Raw genomic sequence first — 17,134 nt, 5'->3', positions numbered from 1 at the left:
GTCCGCACCCTTCTGGTGCAGCGTGAGCTCACAGCCCACGGCACCGCCGCACTCGCCCCCGCCTCGCGCCCCGCCGGAGGAGGGGGAGCCAGGCAGCCTTCGCGAGAAGCCACAGAGAGCCCGTCCCTCCCGAGCAAAACACAGGGCTGCTTCTCAAAGGCATCGCTGCCAGGCCGGAGAGGAGCTCTGGGTGCAGTCCCGAAGGCGGCTGGAACCACCCGCAGCACGGCCACAACATCCATCCCAACACCCACCCCCTTCCCCAAGGGTGAGGAAGATCCCAGGAGAAGGGCAGGTCTGCGTCTGGCTGCCACCGCAGTCAGAGGGGCGGAGGCCTCTCACGCACAACCCCAGAGGGGTTTCAGGTCCCAAAGGTTGGGGACTGATCGCAGGCACGGTCGAGGTTTGCAAGGCCACGCCGTGCAGAGGGAGTTTGTGGTTTTCCATCCGTCCCGAGCGGGAGGACATCTTCCAGGTAGCTGCAGGTGCATCCTTTCTCGGAGACCTGCAGAGGCGGCAGCCAAAGGTCCAGGCCATCTCAGGACCATGACTCGAGGAGTGAGGATGATGTGGCGAACGGGAAGCCAGGAGTGAAGAGTGAGTGCTGGGCTCAGGAGAGTCCAGCCACATCCTGGAAGCAGGGGAGCAGAGAACGTCACCGCTCGTCACTGGTTCATGGGCTCCTCTTCCTCCATGGGCTCGTCTTGCGGCCTGCAATGGAGAAACACAACCCATGAGACGAGGAGGAGACCTGTGTGACACCAGACTTCCCTCTCGGCATCAAGGGGCCTTCTGGCAGGTCCAGCTTCTGGAGCCATCCAACAAGCCTCCCAACTTGCCAGCGCTTCCCGCTCCACCGAGACCCACATTGACTCTGGACGAGTCCCGGTGAGGATGAGAAAAGGTGGTGGGGACCCTGCTGAAAGGAGGTGATGCACCCCCACATCTCCAGCTTCCAAAGAAGCGCGGAGGATTTGGTCTCATTCTCATCTCGTTCGGGAAGAGCCCAGCACTGAATCTCCCAGAAGCCAAACCCAAGCCCTGACCGTGTGGACGCGGGACCTCACCCCACCACCCGCCGATGCTGAACGCTGAGGCCAAACCTGGCAGGATGCGAGGGTTACAGCATCAGAGCTCTCCGTGGGGAGGATGGTTGTAATTTCTATCTCCCACACCTCTGTCCTGACCTCCCAGAAGCTCATCTGGCTGTGAGGCATGGCCCTTCTCTGCGGCCATCCTCGTGACACCAAGGCTGAGGGCCAGCCACAGGGAGCGAGGGGCGCCCACACCTCCTAGGATCGATTAAGAGCATCACCTCTTCTCCACCATCACGGCCACCGAGAGGGAGGCCAAGGCTGTGACCGTCTCCACCTCTTCTGCCTCGTGGTGCTGCGCCTCCAGGAAGGAGCAGCCCAGCTTCGAGGCAAAGCGCTGCACAGCCACCCAGTATTTACCTGCGGGGGAAGCCAAAATGAGGAGGTGCCGGGATAGGGGTGCCCCAGGTCACCGGGCTTCCCTTGCAGGGAATGCACACGTGGGACATCACCCATGGATGATGATGGAGGGCTCCACTGGGGTCTTTCATGCCAAGTGTCCCCTTGGAGGCCAGGGGGTTTACTGGAGAGGGGAAGAAATGCCGACTCCCGGCCCTTCCCCGCTGGTGAACTGAGCCCCCCGGCCCTGCGACACTCACTCTGGACCTGGAGCACCGTTTCCAAGGAGCGCACAGCGTTGGGGTTTGGTTTCTGCCTCATGCTTTCTTCTGGGAGAGGGTCCAGCTGCCACATGAAGACACGAGGTGGGGATCAACAGGAGGGAGCTGTGCCCAGGGCTCGGCTCGCAGCATCGGGGTACAGCCCCGCAGCCACCACCCGCTGACCCCCCCCGCCTCAGCTCTCACCTCGTTGCCCAGCAAGGCCGACACGCAGGCCTCGGAGGCATCGCAGATGGCCGTCAGGTCATGGCCACCTTCTAGTGCGAGGACGATGGCTCCGCCAGCCAGGCTCATCAGCTGCTTCGTCATGTAGCCGAAGCCTGGAGGAGAAGCCAAGGGGGGGAGCTGTCAGCCTCCCTGCCCACCACGCCGGGGCCCCGGCCCTCGATTCCGGGCCGGTACAACCCCAAAGATCTTGCCCAGCTCCCCGGTGAGCTGCCACCCCTACGCCACGGTCCCAGCCCGGTCCAGCAGCGCCGCTTCCACCTCCTTACATTTGGCAGAGACTTTGTAGCCGCCCAGGGGTGGCGGGTGGCCGTCAGCTGCGTCGAAGCCGGCCGACACCAGCACCACATCGGGGGAGAATTCGTGTGCGATTGGCATCACCACCGTCCTGCGTGGGTAAAAAACAAACAAAAGGTGTTTAAGTGCCGGCTCTGCCTGACGCAAAGGGAAGGAGGAGATGAGCAGAAACGCAAGGAACAGCACCTGAAAGCAGCCAGGTACTCAGGGTCTCCCATGGGGGGGTCGAGCCCTCCAGTCCAGGCTATGTTGACATTAAATCCCTCGCCGGGGCCAGCACCAACCTGCAAGAGAGCAAGGACAGCGGTGAAAGCCTGGATGGGGCCTGCAGGGACGCTGGGGCAGCAGCCTGAGGGGGCTGCACCTCTGCCAGGCTCTGGGGAGGCAGAGCGGGGTGTCCTGGACCCCCTGCCCTGTGCCGCAGGAGCCGGCTGGGTTGGCAGAGCTTGCTGAAGAGCAGCAGAAGCCGGGGCGTTTTCCTGACATTCCCCAGAGCCGTGCAGCTATCAGTCACCGTCCCCGGGCTGCTGGCTGCAGGCTGGGATGAAGCCTCGGCCCCGCAGCCAGCGGGGTGAAGCCGGCAGGATGAGGCATCAATGGGAAAGGAGCCCACAAGGCACCGACACACATCCACCCCCTGCTCAAACCCCGCAGCGCCCCGCTCCCCCGGCCGTCCCCTTCGCCGCCAGCGCTGCCAACCCCGGGCAGAGCTGCCCAGATCTCGCAGCCTCCTCAGTGCTTTTTACCTCGTCGGCGGCCCCGCTACCGGGGAAGAAGTTGCCATCATCGTGACGATGCAGAGAGATGTAGAGAACGTCAGGGTCTCTGTAGAAGATCTGCTGAGTCCCATTGCCGTGGTGAACATCCTAGAGGGAGGGAGAGACTGGGAGAGAGCTCTTTTTTTTTTCAGCCTTGATGGTGGCCCAATAGCCTAACGGAGCTAAAAGCAACTGGATCTCTACCCTGCTCCAGGGCTGGGTCTCCCATCCCCAGGAGCTGCTCCTGCTCCCCCATCCACACGCCGCGGGGTTCCCAGCCGCACTCCTGGCAGCCAGTCCCCAAAGGAGGAGGTTTCGCAGCTCTCTGGTCCAGCTTCAAACCAGAGCTGGGAGAAGGTGTGGACACCCACGCCTGGGGACGGCCTGGGGAGGAGCGGGGACACGCTGGGGGACAGAGGGGACTTACCCAGTCCACAATGAGGATCTTGCTGAGTTTCCCTTTCTGCTGCAGCTGCCTTGCCGCAATGGCCACCGAGTTGAAGAAGCAGAATCCCCTGCAAAGAGGGAGTCGGAGGCAGTTAGCGCTCTGGGGACGTTCCTGAGCACCCTTCCCTCCTGGCCCACGTGCCCCCCCGAAGGGTGGGCTCACCCTCCCCCCTGGCCTGGATACAGATGGGTCCCGGTGGGGGTTCGTCTGGAGCGATTTTGAGCCAAGGAGCTGGTTTTTTGGGGGCTTCCCACACGCCAGCCCAAAGCCCCGCGGCGTGGGAAGGGGCCCTTACATGGCAGTGGAAGGATCCGCGTGATGTCCGGGTGGCCGCACCACAGCAAAGCCGTTCTGGGGACAAAACAAAGGCGAGGCGATCAGATCTGCTGCCGCCGTCGTCACGCACCCCCTCCACCCCCCCCCCCCCGCTGGCCTGTCCTGCCGCACGGGGACAGCTGGGGACAGAGCCCACAGCAGCGCAGGGCTGGGAGCACCCAGTGCCGGCTGGCGAGCCCCCGCGGCCCCCCTCCTGCCCGGCCACGGGGCGATGCGCAGCTCTGGGACCTCCCCACGAAGCCAGGCTACCTTCAGCTCCCTGGTGGCCACCTTGAAGGCCAGCTCGGTGACGCTGCCGGCGGCCCAGCGGGCGGCGTTGGAGGAATGCAGCTCGTTCCAGATGGTATCGCTGTCCACCTGGAAGCAAGGGGATCCGTCAGCGACGGGGCAGCAGCCGAGGAGATCTCAGTCACGGGAGCCACGCTCTCTGCTCGGGGCTGGGGGTTGAAGTCCTGCGCAGGCCGGACCACCTCGCACGCCACGGGGCAAGTTCCCCAGCAGCTCCCTGGTGCTGCTGGCCAGGATGGCAGCTCCTCCGCCTGCTGACGGCCCCAGCCCCCAGCCGAGCTCTGCACAGAGCATCTCCCCCTGCACCCGGGGGCTGGAAGGAGTGACTGAGAAAACGCTCGTTACCTTCTTTATCTTATTTTATTGTTTAACCAAACATCTTGGTTTGATCAGGATCACGTCAAGGGCCGAGCCAGAGCCGGAAAACTCAAGTCTCTTCTGATCAACGCCATGTGTGCAACTCAAAGGCTCCCCTCTGCCCACGGAGAGGGGCAGCTCCAGCCCCCCCCCCCCCCCGCCTTCGGGGCACGGGCGAGAGGAGGGCAGGGAGGGGGAGGCAGAACAGGGAAAGTGGATGCAAACGGGGCTGAGAAGAGCTGGTGCCCAGCAGCGGGGGCAAGGAGAGGAGAAGAACCAGAAGAGGCAGCAGGAAGGCATGGAGTGAGACCCTTCCTGAAAGAGAGAGAGAGAGAGAGAAGGACAGAGACGGGGGGGAGAGAGGAAGAGAGGAGAACGCAATGAATGGAGAGAAACTAGGACGGCAAGCTGTGAAAGGAGAGGCTGTAGAAGTGTCTGGAGAGAAGTGGCAAGCTGTTGTCCCCCTGACACCGCTCCTCTCCCTCAATGGAGACCACGACTTGCGGCTTCCCCCAGCTCACTCCCTTCTAACGGCCCGGGCTCTTAGAAATGGTCGTGAGGGGCTTTTGGTTGCTGGGTCCCCTGGAGTAGAGAGGCATAAAGGATCCCCCTCTGAGGGGTGGGATGCTTAGGACCGTTGCAAGGACAGGGGGGAGCTCTTCTACAATGACATCTTGCCCACAGATGGAGCGCTACCACCTGAGGCTACCCAACCTTGGCAGCCCAAAGGCTTCAGGAGCTCCCTTTCCGCTCAAGCCCATGAGGAGGCCCTCACTGGGGGCAGAAGAAAGGAACAACCCTGTCCAAAACCAGCCAGAGCAGAGATCGAGCACTTACCCCAACCCCTCCGCAGGGCAGCATGACAAACATCCGCTGGGACAGGATCCCTGCAGAGAGAGGGCACAGGGAGGACTTCAGAGCTGAGAAACTTGGGGGGGGGGGGGGGACAGGGCGCACGGCACAGGGAGGGAGGTTGGGCCTGGCCGCTCGGCCAGAATTAGGACCAGCCTCCAGGGGAACTGCTCGGTGCGTGCCCCACAGCTGAGGGTGCTCCGAGACCCGGTGTGGATGTGCGGGCAGGAGGCGAGGGCACGGCGGCCCGAGGGAGCGGCGCGGATGGGGACTCACCTGCCAGCTTCCCGTTGTCCAGTTTCAGGCGGTTGAGGGGGTTGGTGCCGTAGAGGAAGACGTGGCGCTCGGTATGGACGCACTGCAGCTCCTCCAGGGTGGCCTTGCGGCCCCGCAGGCACTGTGGCAGGCAGGGGCTGTCACCGAGCCGCGCCAGGCGGGAGGCGCAGGCTCTCCCACCCACGCGTGCCAGCCCCCGAGGGCAGGGGGGGGGGCACGGCCTGCTGTCCGAGTACGGCCGCACCTCGCGCCGCCGCGGCCGGGGAGGCAGCTGCGAGGCTGAGCGCCGCGCTGCGCGCCTTGGATTTGAAGCCGAGCACCCCGCGTTTGCGGGCAGGGGTCAGGCGGGCCATGCCAGCACCGCCTCCCCGCAACTGCGGGGACCGGTCAGCCCAGCTAGACCAGGGCAAGGTTTCGAACAGACTGGAACTGACGCTGGTGTTCGCCGAGTTGGCAGAACACCCCGTTTCAGCAGGGCTCTCGCCTCGCCCTACGCCCATCTCCCAGCAGAGCAGACGGCCGCTGCCATCCGAAGCCGAGGATGGTCAGAGCAACGTGCTCCAGCTTGGCACTGCCAGGAATGGGCAAGTCCAAGCCCTCTGGATAATGGCAGTAAACAGGCTGAGAAGATCCGGGAGCAAAAGGGGACGGAGGTGGGAGCAGGACACCCTACCACAGCATGAGCAGATCTGCTCGTACCAGCATCCCCCTCCGGCTCCCACCCTGCCGCTCGGCTCACCTCGCACTGGCTGCGCAGCCCCCTCTCCTGCAGACGGGACCAGATGCTCTGGATCCTGCCCGCGTGCTCCGGGTGGTTGCTGTTGTCGCCGCAGGAGCACTGGTGTTTGAGCATCACCGAGTCGTAAACCAGCCCTGCGATGCACAAGGAGAGCTGCTGTCCCGAGGCCGGGCTGGACAGCCAGGCCTCGACGGTGCTGACCCTAATTCAGCTCCTTTTCAGGGGCTGGACAAGACCCTAAACGCCCAGAACTCTTTGGTTGGACTGAAACGCGTCTCTCGGACCATGGAGGCCTCTGTCACAACACGGCTGAAGCAAATCCTGCCTGGGATACGTAAGAGAGCTGAACCTTGCCAGCGTCGCTGGACCAGGATGGCAGTCAAGGGGCCAGGTGGGCAAGTCCTGCTTGGAAAAGCCACCTTAGATAAGGAGAAGGGAACACTCACGGCTTGCTCTGCTCTTTCTGCAGCCAGCCAGAGCACTCCCAAGCATTTCTGAGTCTGGGAGTGACTGGGACGGATGCTAAGCTGCCCCTGGGCATCCCCACCTCCCTTCCAGCTCTCGTCTCCGGCCCCTGCTGCTGCCCCCGCTGTGACAGCCCCGCGCAGGGGCCGGGCTGTACCTGTTGTGAAGTGCGGCTTGGCTGGCTGCTCCTGCACAGGCAGGGAGAGCGTCTTGGAGGCCGTGTCCTGGGCAGGAAGGGAGATGGTCGCGGTGGCAGGAGATGACTGGGCCCTGGAGAGGGGTCTGTGCCCCGCGTGGATGGTGGGGACCATGGGGGAGTCGGCCAAGGGCTGACGCTTGAGGAGCTGCTGCTGCACACGCTGGTAGGAGTCCCAGAGATAGGCCTGATGGAGAGAGGCGGTGCTGAGGTCGGCACCAGGGCGGTGACAGCAGCGTCACCCAGCCCAGGAAAGGGAGCCCTGCACTGTTGCACCTTCAGGGGGTCTGGATACGCCAGCCTCCTCCGTGCTGGGGTGGGGGGGGGGCTCGGAGCAGGTTTGCAGGAGCTGGGACACGTCACGCAGCATCTGCTGCTCTCTGCTGGCTCAGCCCCGCAGTGCTGGGCAGCCCTGCAATCTGGAGGACGGTGCCCGGCAGTCTGGGGACGATGGCCAGCCTTGCTGACACCAGGGGTGGCTGCAGCTCCGGTCCTTGTCCTAGCGAACTGCCCCGGGCTTGAGGAAGGTACAGCTTGTGTCCTTACCCACACAGCACCCCTCTCCAGAGGTGGCTCTCAGGATCTGAGCTGAATCTCCCCAGGCTCAGGGACGCCACCAGCTTTGCTGGGTTTGTGCAAAGCCTCAAGTGGGAGACACCAAGGGATGGGGAAAACAACTGCTCCAAATTGCAGGGCAGGGATCTCTGCACGCTGCCTGCTCACGACTGATGCTCGAAGCAATTAAGCCACAACCGGAGAGAGGGACGAGGCTGGGAACTCCTCCTCTTACAGCCCACTCCTGAGCCTGCTATGAAGGCTTCGGACCACCCCGGGGGCTCCACGCAGCTTGGGGCAGCCAGGGGAGGCATTGTCCCTTTTGCCCATGGGCTCCCTGTGCCCAGCAGGGAAACGGTGGCGTCAGGTCGGCAGCCTGGACCCCTCCCCAGGGCCCTTCTCATCCCTGCCAGCCCTTGGGTACCTGCTGTAGGACAAGCTCCTCTTGAGGCTGCATCATCTTCTGCGTCCTCTCGGGCTCCTTCATGCTGCCCCCCGGCCTCGCGGGCTCCACACGTGCCCTTGCAAGGTCACCGCTCTCGGCCCCAGCCTCTGGGAGCGTCCCCTCGGCCTCCATGTCCTCCGAGGAGGGGATCTGCCGCAGACGGGGCTTCTCGCTGGATTTAGCCATGCGCTGCAGCCAGAGGGGTCCCAAATGAGCAGAGAGAGGTGGCAGGGGACAGGCCAGGCCAAGAAGGTGATGGGGAGCGGCAAGGTATCTCGGGGCAGGAGCACAATGGATGTAGGAGCCAAGGAAGCTGAGTAGGTACCCTCGGCTTGCTGCTACGAGCCTGGGCAAGGCAGCACCTCGCGTGCCTGGCTAGGGCTTGGCTCCCGACACCTGGTACTCACCGCCCGGCGCGCAGGGATGCCGTCTCGCCCCCTTCTAGCATCTGTTGCCCATTGCTTCCCACAGGCCTGGACTCCGTGACTTACCTTGCCCAGATGCGTCTGCTGCTTGAGTCTCTCCAGGAACTGGGTGTGATGCTGCTGGTACACCAGTTGCTGCTGGATGGCCTTGGGGTTCTGGGGCAGGGGCTCCGAGCGGGTCCTGCCCAGCGGTTTATGGTGGCCTGGGAGCGACAGGCGCTCTGCAGAGATGAGGGAGGGGGCGAAGGAGAAGGGGACCGTTCCCAGACCTGGCACTGGAGGGGAGAGGAAGGAGAGGTGAGGGGTGTCACTCTCTACTGGGCAGACTATCTCCAGATAGCCCTAAAAATGACAGTGACCCAGCCTCAGAGCCCAGTGGTGGGCTAGGGTGGATGGGCCATGCCTTTATGGCTCCCCTCCTTCTGTCCCCATCATTTTGGCATCACACAGCCCACAGGGGTCTGCAGACAGGATCTGGCTGACCTCAGCTATCTCAGTCCCCCCTCAGCTTCGTCCTCAAAGGCAGAAGCTTCCTTCCCTGCAGGTGTCACAGGGTAGGGAGAGATGGAGCCAGGAACCAGCACAAAGGAGACAGTTCTCTTTCTGCTGCAGTCAGAGCAGATAACCTAGCTTGCTGGCTAGCCAGAACCAGGGTCAACATCTTCCATTCCCTCAGCCTTGGCTTGCAGGAAAGTAATGGATAAATCAAGGCCACCGGGCTTTCCCGGCACCCAAAAAACCCGCCTGCCCTGAGTGAAGCTCCACGCTGAGCCCCGCCAGCACTGACACAGCCTCAGTGCCTGTCACCGAGCTCAGCACCTACCTGCCACCAGCGGAGTGTGGGTGACCGAGGGCTCGAGGATGATGACAGGCTGGAGCCGAGGCGACAAGGGGCTCCCAGCCTCGTGCTGCTCCAAGCCGGGTGGTATGAACATGGGCGAGTGCGTGCCCGCCAGGACAGGGCCGTTCAGCACGGGCACCCGGTGTGCCAGGCTGGAGAGGGGGCGGCGATCTGCCTCTCCCTGCGGAGGAGGAGGAGTGGGTTAGCAACCCGGGAGGACACAGCACAAGAAGGCGGCGGCGTATTCTCACCATGCCCACGGGCAGCACCCGTGAATACTCAGAGCCAGCACACATTTGGCATTCCCTCAGGAACCCCAGGCCCAAAGAAAAGAGCTTCCCCTGCCCCACAGGGACCCTCTGCCCAGTTCTGAGGCTACCTACAACCTGGCTACCTACCCTGGCGCTAGTGGTAGCCGGCAATCCCAGTGTGATGGCCGGAAGGGAGGCTGCACTCTGCAGGGCAAACTGGGCCAGTGAGCTCTCCTGCATCATCAGGCGCTGGGCCAGGGGTGTCTGCACCAAACACAATTCATTAGTCTCCTGCTCCAGCAGCGGCAGAGCTCAGCACGGGACAAGCAACTCGGGCACGGGCAGCAGAAGAGGGTGGCTGAGCCCCAGCAGCCCAGGGGAACGCCTGGGGCCAGGGCAAGGGGCATCGGGGACCCGTGGGGACAGCACATAGACTGAGAGACAAGAAATGCACCCTGCGAAGGAGAGCAGGGCGTCAGGGGCGGCGCTGGGCCGGGCAGATGATCCCACCGTGCAGGGAGAGCAGGGCTAAGGGCAGCTCCTGGGCAGTGGGGTTCAGGGCTGGGGTCCCTGGGTGGGGGACGCTACCTTTGCCTGAGCCTGGGATGGGAGCGGGAGGGTCAGGAAACCCCAACCCACAAGAGCTCTGGCTGCGAGGCCATCAGCACTCACCTCGTGGGCCATGCCGGAGGCAGCTGGGAGCGCTCCGTGCTCAGCGGGGAGACTGTCATTGGGAGAGCTGCAGCCAGACACGGGGGTGCTGCTACTGCTCGGGGAGGAGTCTGCACAGGGAAGAGAAACGGGGGTGATGGGCACCCAGAGAAGGGCTGCAGAGCCCCTACCCCAGCCCTTCATAGCCCTCCCTCCCTCTAACAGCCACCCAACTGCCCTCCTAGGGCCAAATCTCCCTCTGCCACAGTGGAGACGGAGCTGCCCTGCCAGCGGGGGAGGCACCACACCACGGTGAGGAGTCCTGACCAGTTGGCTCGGGGCCTTGGATCCTTCCAGCCTCGTAGGTCCATCCTGGGCCCAAAAAGCAGCAAGCTACAGCGGCAGCAACATCCTTTCCCAGCTCATCTCTCCCTGCACTGCCATGGCAGAGCCTCCTCCGCAGGCGCTGGGCCCTGAGGAGGGCACCCAGAACGTGCAAAGCCCCAGAGAAACGGCCCCCAAGCAGACGTGGCGCCGGATCCTGGGCAGACCGTAGCTGTTCCAGCCTGGCCCCAAGGTCTCTCCAAACCCCCCCCGCCCCGAGGTATCACCATCCAGGCGAAGCCCTCACCGATCGCCTCGGGCGGCCGCCTCTTCAGCGAGGGGGGAGCGCTCTCCTTCCGCGTCAGGGGGTTCTTGCGTCGGTCAAGGCACTTCCTGGGCTTGCAACGCACCTTCAGGTTGGGCTCAGATGCTGTGAGAGGACGAGGTGGTCAGTCCCGGCCCCGCTGCCGACGAGGACGAAGCTGGACTGGCTTGGGGGGGGCACAGGGCACCCTGCTTCTCAGCTCCAGCTGTCCCCTGCGAGTGGGCTGCGAGGGTATCATGGTGGGGGGGAGATGGCATCATCCCCAAGGCCTTACCTGTCTTCCGCAGCGGAAAATGCTCTGGGGGGTCAAGAGAAGTGCTGGGGACGGGGGAGAGGAAGCTGCTGAGCACAGGAGGGGAAGGGCCCTCGGGATCCAGACGCTCCAGAGACCTGTGGGGAGAAGCCACCTGGTTAGGGACCCTTCTCAGCTGGCAGCCACGTGCCACCCACGCTACGCCCTCCAACGCAAGGGTGGCCCATGGGGCATTGTCTTTCCTGGGCGTGTGCTAGCTCTTCTGCCAGTGGCCAGAAAGGCCCGTCCTGTCCACTACCACAAAGACCTACAGAAGGGAGCTAGCTGCTGGTTTTGCCTTGTCTGGGGACAAAAGACAAAAAGCCTCGCTGTACTTTTTGGGTCAGGAGTGGGACAAGCCATCAAAGTCCAACAAGGTCAGGGAAAACAACACGGGAGCTTCAACCAGCTTCAGCAAGCGCTTCACACAGAACCAAGATACCTCAACCCAACAGACATGAGCTAAACAGTATCTCTAAGGACCTGGAAGCAGAAGGTAACAGTAAGGTCTTGCCCAAGATAAACAGCCACGTTTTCTGGGTCCTGAGCAGATGTCCTGCTCAGGACAGGCCAGAGGATGCCCCTGTTTTACCTGTACGGCATGGCTGAAGGGTTGGGGTTGCTGGTCCTCTCCAAAGCTGCCTGCTGCTTCTTCAGGATGACCTCAGCCAGCTTCTGCTTCACCACTGTGCTGGCCACAGCACCTGCAGAAAGGCCAGCAGTGACCATACCGAGCTGAGAGCCAACACAGAGCACTTTAAAGGATCCCTGCAGACACGAATGTGGCCCCACAAGCAATGCCAGGATGGCTGGACACCCCCTGTAAGCACACAGACACTGACAAAACCCCGCGGGGAGCTTGTTCGCAGGTCAAGACAGCCTCCGGGAAAGGCCAGCAGGGGCAACTGGAGTTTCCCAGACAGTCGAGGAAGGATCCCTGTCCCACTCTCTGCTCTCCACATCATCTCAGGAGCCTGAATCTTTCCGCCTGTGCCTCACTGAGCACTAGGAGCACGGCTGGTGAGAGGCAGAGCACCGCCAGAGGCAAGTCTCAGCTGCGGCTCTGCCTGCTTCATCTGAGCCAGAAAGAGCAGGTATAAGCTGACACCCACAGAATGAAGAGGGCATGAAAGCACAGCGTGGCTCCTAAAGCAGTGACAAAACTCCCACGAGTCCATGGGATCCTTCTGAAGCCTCTCCAAGGACACTGTGCCCTGGGGCTCTCTCGAGTTTGGGTTACACGCCAGTAATTTCCAGCTGATGGCATACAGCTCTGCCTGTCCTCCACCTCAGCTCCCCACGCAGCCACGCTCTGCCCCCAAACGGGGAGAGCTTGCATGAGAGACAAAGCAAGCCCCTTCTGAACAGCTCAGGGGATAGCTTTGAGGGTCCTGAGTCTCCCGATGGAGCTACGCTCTTCCAGAAGAGCACGAGACTTACCACAGCCCGCTGGCGAACAAACAGCAGCGACCCACGCTCAACACCTGGCTCCACCGCGGTGGTGAAACACCCCCACGCAGAGGTCTGGCGGCTGCAGCTACCATGGCTCCCGTGTGGTTTCCCACCTCGGACTCGGGCCCGTTCCCATGCTCCTACCCGTGCCAGGCCGTATTCCCACCCGTCCATTCCGGCAGGAATGCTCTGGGGTTACAACGGGGACGCTCCACGCTTCTGTGCCAGCATTTGGCACGGCCGAGCACAAGTTACTTAATTAATTTGTATGATTAACTCGCAGATTGCATAAGGAGGCCGTGTGTAGGCTGTCACGCTCAGCCACGCTGAGCCGACGGCGTCTGCAGGAGCTGTTTGCTCAGGAACGGCACGGAACGGGCAGGCACCGTGTTCGCGGCGCTGCCATCAGCCCCATCGACCCCGCCAAGGCGGCAGGGCAGCCTGAACTCAGGGCAAAGCCCAGCATCCCGACGGAGCTCAGCCTGGACGGGCAGGCGGACAGCAGGCTCACGGAGCCCGGGACGGGCGCCGGGGGCCCGACGCCTGCTGCAGCTGGATCTCCGGGTTGTGGCGCAGAGCTCTCCGCACCCAAAAGCTCCGAGCAAGCTCCCCGCAGCGACTGGCACTAGATGGCGCAGGGAGATCGCAGCTGGAGAGGGTTTGCAAACCTTTCTGCCGAGCCTGGGGGGACCCACTAACCTCTCCCCACCGGGCTCGAGCCGTGGGTGCTCCAGCCTGGGCCTTGTGCAAGCTCAAGAGGCAAATTCACGCCCTGCCCAGGGCGGACACGAGCACCGTCAGCTCAGGCGGCACCAGCGCAGCGGCCGCAGGACGCGACGCAACGTTAGCGTGGGGATCTATGGCGACCGCCTGGTAGGCATCGCTGGGAAGGACATCAAGGACAAACACCAGCCAGGCCAGGGCCAAAAAAAATTCCCTTGCCAGCTGCTCAGTGCAATTTGCTGCCACCGCTGCTCGCTGCTCAGAAGGACTGGGCTTCCCCACGGGCACCAAGCTGTTCTCTTGGCCCCAGGCAGGCACAGAGCACGGCTCAGGATAGGTGCTCCGTGGCTATCACACGCCTTTAGACCAAGAGAAGGCAGAGCTTGGTCTGGAGAACGGCAGAACCGCCTGCTGAGCCCCCCTTCCAGAAGCTGCTCCGATCTCACTCCCTCTGTGAGCTGAGTCCCCCAGTTCCAGGGACACGGCTCCCGGGGCAGGGACGTGGCGCCCAGTGCCCCGTGCTGGCAGACCCAGGGAAGCTCTTACTTCGCTTGCTCTTGTCCTTGTTGAGGATCTGCCGCAGCTCCTGCTCCTGTTGCCCAGGCTCGGCTTCGCGGTGCGGGGACTCCATGGTCACCTGCGAGAGGAGAGGGACATCAGCACTCGCCCAACACAGATCGAAGCCCCCTCCCCAAGCGCAAGGCACGCTGACACAGTCGTGGAGCGCGTCTGAAACAGTCCATTATGTCATTTTTGGAAACCTGACGGGTAGCTCTGGCCGACAAGAACGTGTTGTTTCCTCACAGCAAACCGGACACATCTTTGTCTCCAGAGACGCTCTCCCCAGAGACATCGCAAAACTCAAACCAGTCTGTCTCAACTTGCTGCCTTTCGTGGTGTTTTGACACATCTGTAGCTAGAGCATGTTGTAATACAACAAAAAATAAAAATCATAGTTGACTAAAAAGGGGAAAAAAGAAAAAAACCTATTATACTAGTCTTAAAAGTTTGGTGTTTTCCAGAGCTGAGGTTTTCAGAGCTGATCCCATCTCAGAGGGAGGTCAGAAAGCATCACATCTGCACAAATGCCTCTAAGCAGCAGCAGCAGCAGCATCTCAAACTCTCCTTGCGTGGACCAAGCTGATGCTGAGCCTCCCCTAGAAAGCCTCAGTACGTTCCCCTCTAGGGCTTCCAGACAAGGTTACTGGGACCAGTGAGCCCACACCACGCACCGAGAGCAGGGCTGGTGCTCAGGGGCAGAGCACATGGGTCGTGAGAGAAGCGGATGAGGCTGCGTTTGTTCAGTCCCGAGGAGAGGGGCTACAACTGCCTCTCCCACCGCCCAAAGGGGGTGACGAGGCAGATGGAGCCAGGGTCCCCCGAGGAGCGCGGGAACAGGACGAGCAGCAACGGGACAGCCGTGCCACGAGGGAAATCCCGTCTGGATATATGGAACTGATTCCCGCACGGTGCAGCCCTGCGACTGGGACGCGCAGGGGGTGATCTCTGCGCTGGAAGATGGTCACAACTCGCCTGGACATGGTCCTCTGCAACCTGCCCTACCTCAGAAGCTGGCCCTGCTCTCAGCGGGGGCCTCCAGAGGAACCACCCGCGCTAAATCTCGCCGTCATTTTGTGACCATGCAGAGTCTGTGGCAGCAGAGGCTGCGCAGGGCAGGGGTGCTACTCCGGGGGACACTACAGAATTTCAGCGAAGACTTCCCAGAAAAGCCAGTTAGCTTGTCAAGTGAGCAAGCCGTGCCTTTAGGGCAGAGGAACAGCAGTGGCCAGGCGGAGTGGCAGATCGCAGACACCAGGCATCCTGTCCAGTCGCTCTGGCTCCTCGCTCAGCGCACACGGTATGCGGCTGAAAACATTTCCCTGCTTCGCACATCCCAGGAGGCCCCAGCCCTCCCGCCGGCCTTGGCAGGATGGAGATTTGGCCTGAAAGTAAGACACGAAACCCCCCCCCACCTGACTGCCTAACCAGCCTCCTTGCGTCAGAGAGGTCTCCGGGCTGGCTAAAAAGCACTACAGACTCTCCAGCTCAGGGGAACGAAGGAATTCACCTGGGAAGGTTATTTTGGGGTTGGGATTGCCAGCTTCTTCCTCCTAATCCCTGCCAGAGACGGGAGCTCAGAGAAAGCCAGCCCCGACGCAGGGCACTGCTGGCAGACACGCACGGTGCCACGAGCTACGTGCTTTGGGGGCAAAGTTAATCCTCACCCAGCTGCTACCGAAAGCGGGTGCAGGTCCCCCCCCTGCACCCCGGGGCGCCCGTACCCTCACGTGCTGGTGGGCGAGCTGCTCCACTTGCTGCTGGTGCAGGCTGGCGATGAAAAGCTGGTGCTGCAGCTGCTGCGTGTGCTTCAGGGCCAGCAAGGTGGTGTCAGAGCCGGGCTTGACGACGCGCTGCCCGATCCGCAGGTCCATGGGGACGGTCTGGGGCACCCGTGGGGAGGTGCACGGGTTCACGGCAGCTGTCGGGACACAAAGAGGGGCACAGCTCAGTCCCGGTCTGGCTCAGACCACTCCGTTAGGTAGGCAGGGAAAGCATCAGGATGGGGCCCGGGGATATCCCGGTGCACGGGAGGGCACTGCGAGGAACACGCCCTGCCATTGAGCAGGGCTTGCCACACACCATCTACTGCCTGCAAAAGCCTCCTCCATCATCTGGGCAAAAAAATCCTGTAAATTATACGCCTTTGGAGAGTCTCCAAGGTGCTGCAGGCATCTCTCCCTGACACCATGGCTCAGAATCGCTCTGCAAACTTAACACGCTCCTGCCCTGCCTGGATGCCTGGCCTCCCCGCGTGGCGGATCCCCCAGCCTCACGGGAACACCTAAAATAGTCCCAACTACGCAGAGCGCTGGAGCACCCGCCGCAGCAGGGGATTTTCACCGACCAGCTCCTAAAACTTTGCTTAATTTATCCTGCACGTGCCACGGGCCAGCGCAGAGCAGAGCTGGTCGCCTTCCAGCTGCACCAAAGAGAAGACAAACCTGCAGAAGAGCCACCCAGCCATGCGGGTGCCTGCAGCTGCGCTGCTCCTCCCGCGGCGAGCCGGCGGCGAGCCGGCCCAGCGCAGGCAGAGAGGGGACAAGCGAGCACGACAGCAACTGAAGGACGCACGGACAAGCCCCGCGGTGTCCCACAAACCAAGCGCAGCCGGGTGTGAGGCAGCAGCTTCACGTTCGCCACGGGGGAAGCTGGAAAGAGGCAGGTGGGCAAGAAACTCAGCACTAAAGGACACTGCGAGGGGGATGCTCTTGCCGGCCACAGGGCCACTGCAGCCTGAGAGCTAATTGTTTTCCAAAAGCAGTTTAAATTAGTTTTAAAAAATCCCAAATGCAAACGTTATTTTATACACAGAGAACCGCACCCTGTGCTGTTCAAAGCTCAGCCTCAGCAGCATCAGGGAGCTGCGCTGATGACTGCAGCATTGCAGGAGAAATCTCTGCAGGCTCGTGCCCCGTAATGCAGCATCTACACGGCTCTGCCAGGGGGAAACCTGGCAAACTCCCACCCTGGCTCATGCTTTCCTGCAAGATGAAGGAGCGTGAGTGCATTCACCCGAGGAGGGTACAGGGACCATTAATAACCGCAGGCGCGCATCCGTGCAGATGACGGGGTGCACGGCCCTGCTGAAACAGGGCCAGCTCTGGCTTTCCTGCACGGCCCAGGCTGGGAAAATTCCCTCTGGTCAAGGGCAAACGCTTCCCTGCACCAGGTCAGCTCTCCAGAACAGAAGCATCCCCGACCTCAGCCCGTGTCAGAGAAGGATCTGATGTTCCCAGGAAACCTCATCACAGGGTTTACTCCGTTCTCTCTCCATCTCGCTGATAACTGCCTGGGATTTCGGTTGTCTCTGGCTAATTGTCTCTAGTTGTGACACCCTG

The 17,134-nt window shown here is 62.2% G+C and overlaps 1 protein-coding gene across 1 annotated transcript; it reads right to left on the bottom strand.

Annotated features, from left to right (window-relative positions):
• Window positions 1-660: 660 nt before the first annotated feature.
• Window positions 661-15,706, bottom strand: HDAC7 (histone deacetylase 7). The gene is made up of 23 exons (XM_086478605.1): window positions 15,518-15,706; window positions 13,782-13,872; window positions 11,653-11,764; window positions 11,043-11,158; window positions 10,751-10,873; window positions 10,141-10,250; window positions 9,200-9,398; window positions 8,443-8,651; window positions 7,931-8,140; window positions 6,913-7,138; window positions 6,291-6,424; window positions 5,552-5,672; window positions 5,261-5,310; window positions 4,028-4,135; window positions 3,738-3,793; window positions 3,422-3,509; window positions 2,983-3,102; window positions 2,423-2,520; window positions 2,209-2,327; window positions 1,901-2,034; window positions 1,694-1,778; window positions 1,316-1,454; window positions 661-711 (listed from the first exon to the last, which is right to left on the bottom strand). Exons 1-23 carry the CDS (start codon window positions 15,665-15,667, stop codon window positions 666-668), a joined length of 2,844 nt encoding a protein of 947 aa, XP_086334731.1. The 5' UTR covers window positions 15,668-15,706; the 3' UTR covers window positions 661-665.
• Between the last annotated feature and the right edge of the window lie 1,428 nt (window positions 15,707-17,134).

The sequence above is a fragment of the Leptosomus discolor genome, chromosome 27, assembly GCF_034619465.1.
Source record: "Leptosomus discolor isolate bLepDis1 chromosome 27, bLepDis1.hap2, whole genome shotgun sequence".
NCBI classification, from domain to species: Eukaryota; Metazoa; Chordata; class Aves; order Leptosomiformes; family Leptosomidae; genus Leptosomus; species Leptosomus discolor.
Note: the sequence above shows the minus strand (reverse complement) of the source record. Positions and strands in the feature narration are given on the sequence as shown.

Bases quoted from the DNA above. Each gene is read 5' to 3' on its own strand.
- HDAC7 (XM_086478605.1), bottom strand. From the start codon at position 15,667: ATGGACCTGCGGATCGGGCAGCGCGTCGTCAAGCCCGGCTCTGACACC. The intron at 3,794-4,027 runs GTAGCCTGGCTT...TTTTGTCCCCAG, and splicing joins TGGCCACCAGGGAGCTGAAG to AACGGCTTTGCTGTGGTGCG. The intron at 1,779-1,900 runs GTGAGAGCTGAG...TTCATGTGGCAG, and splicing joins CGGCCTTGCTGGGCAACGAG to CTGGACCCTCTCCCAGAAGA.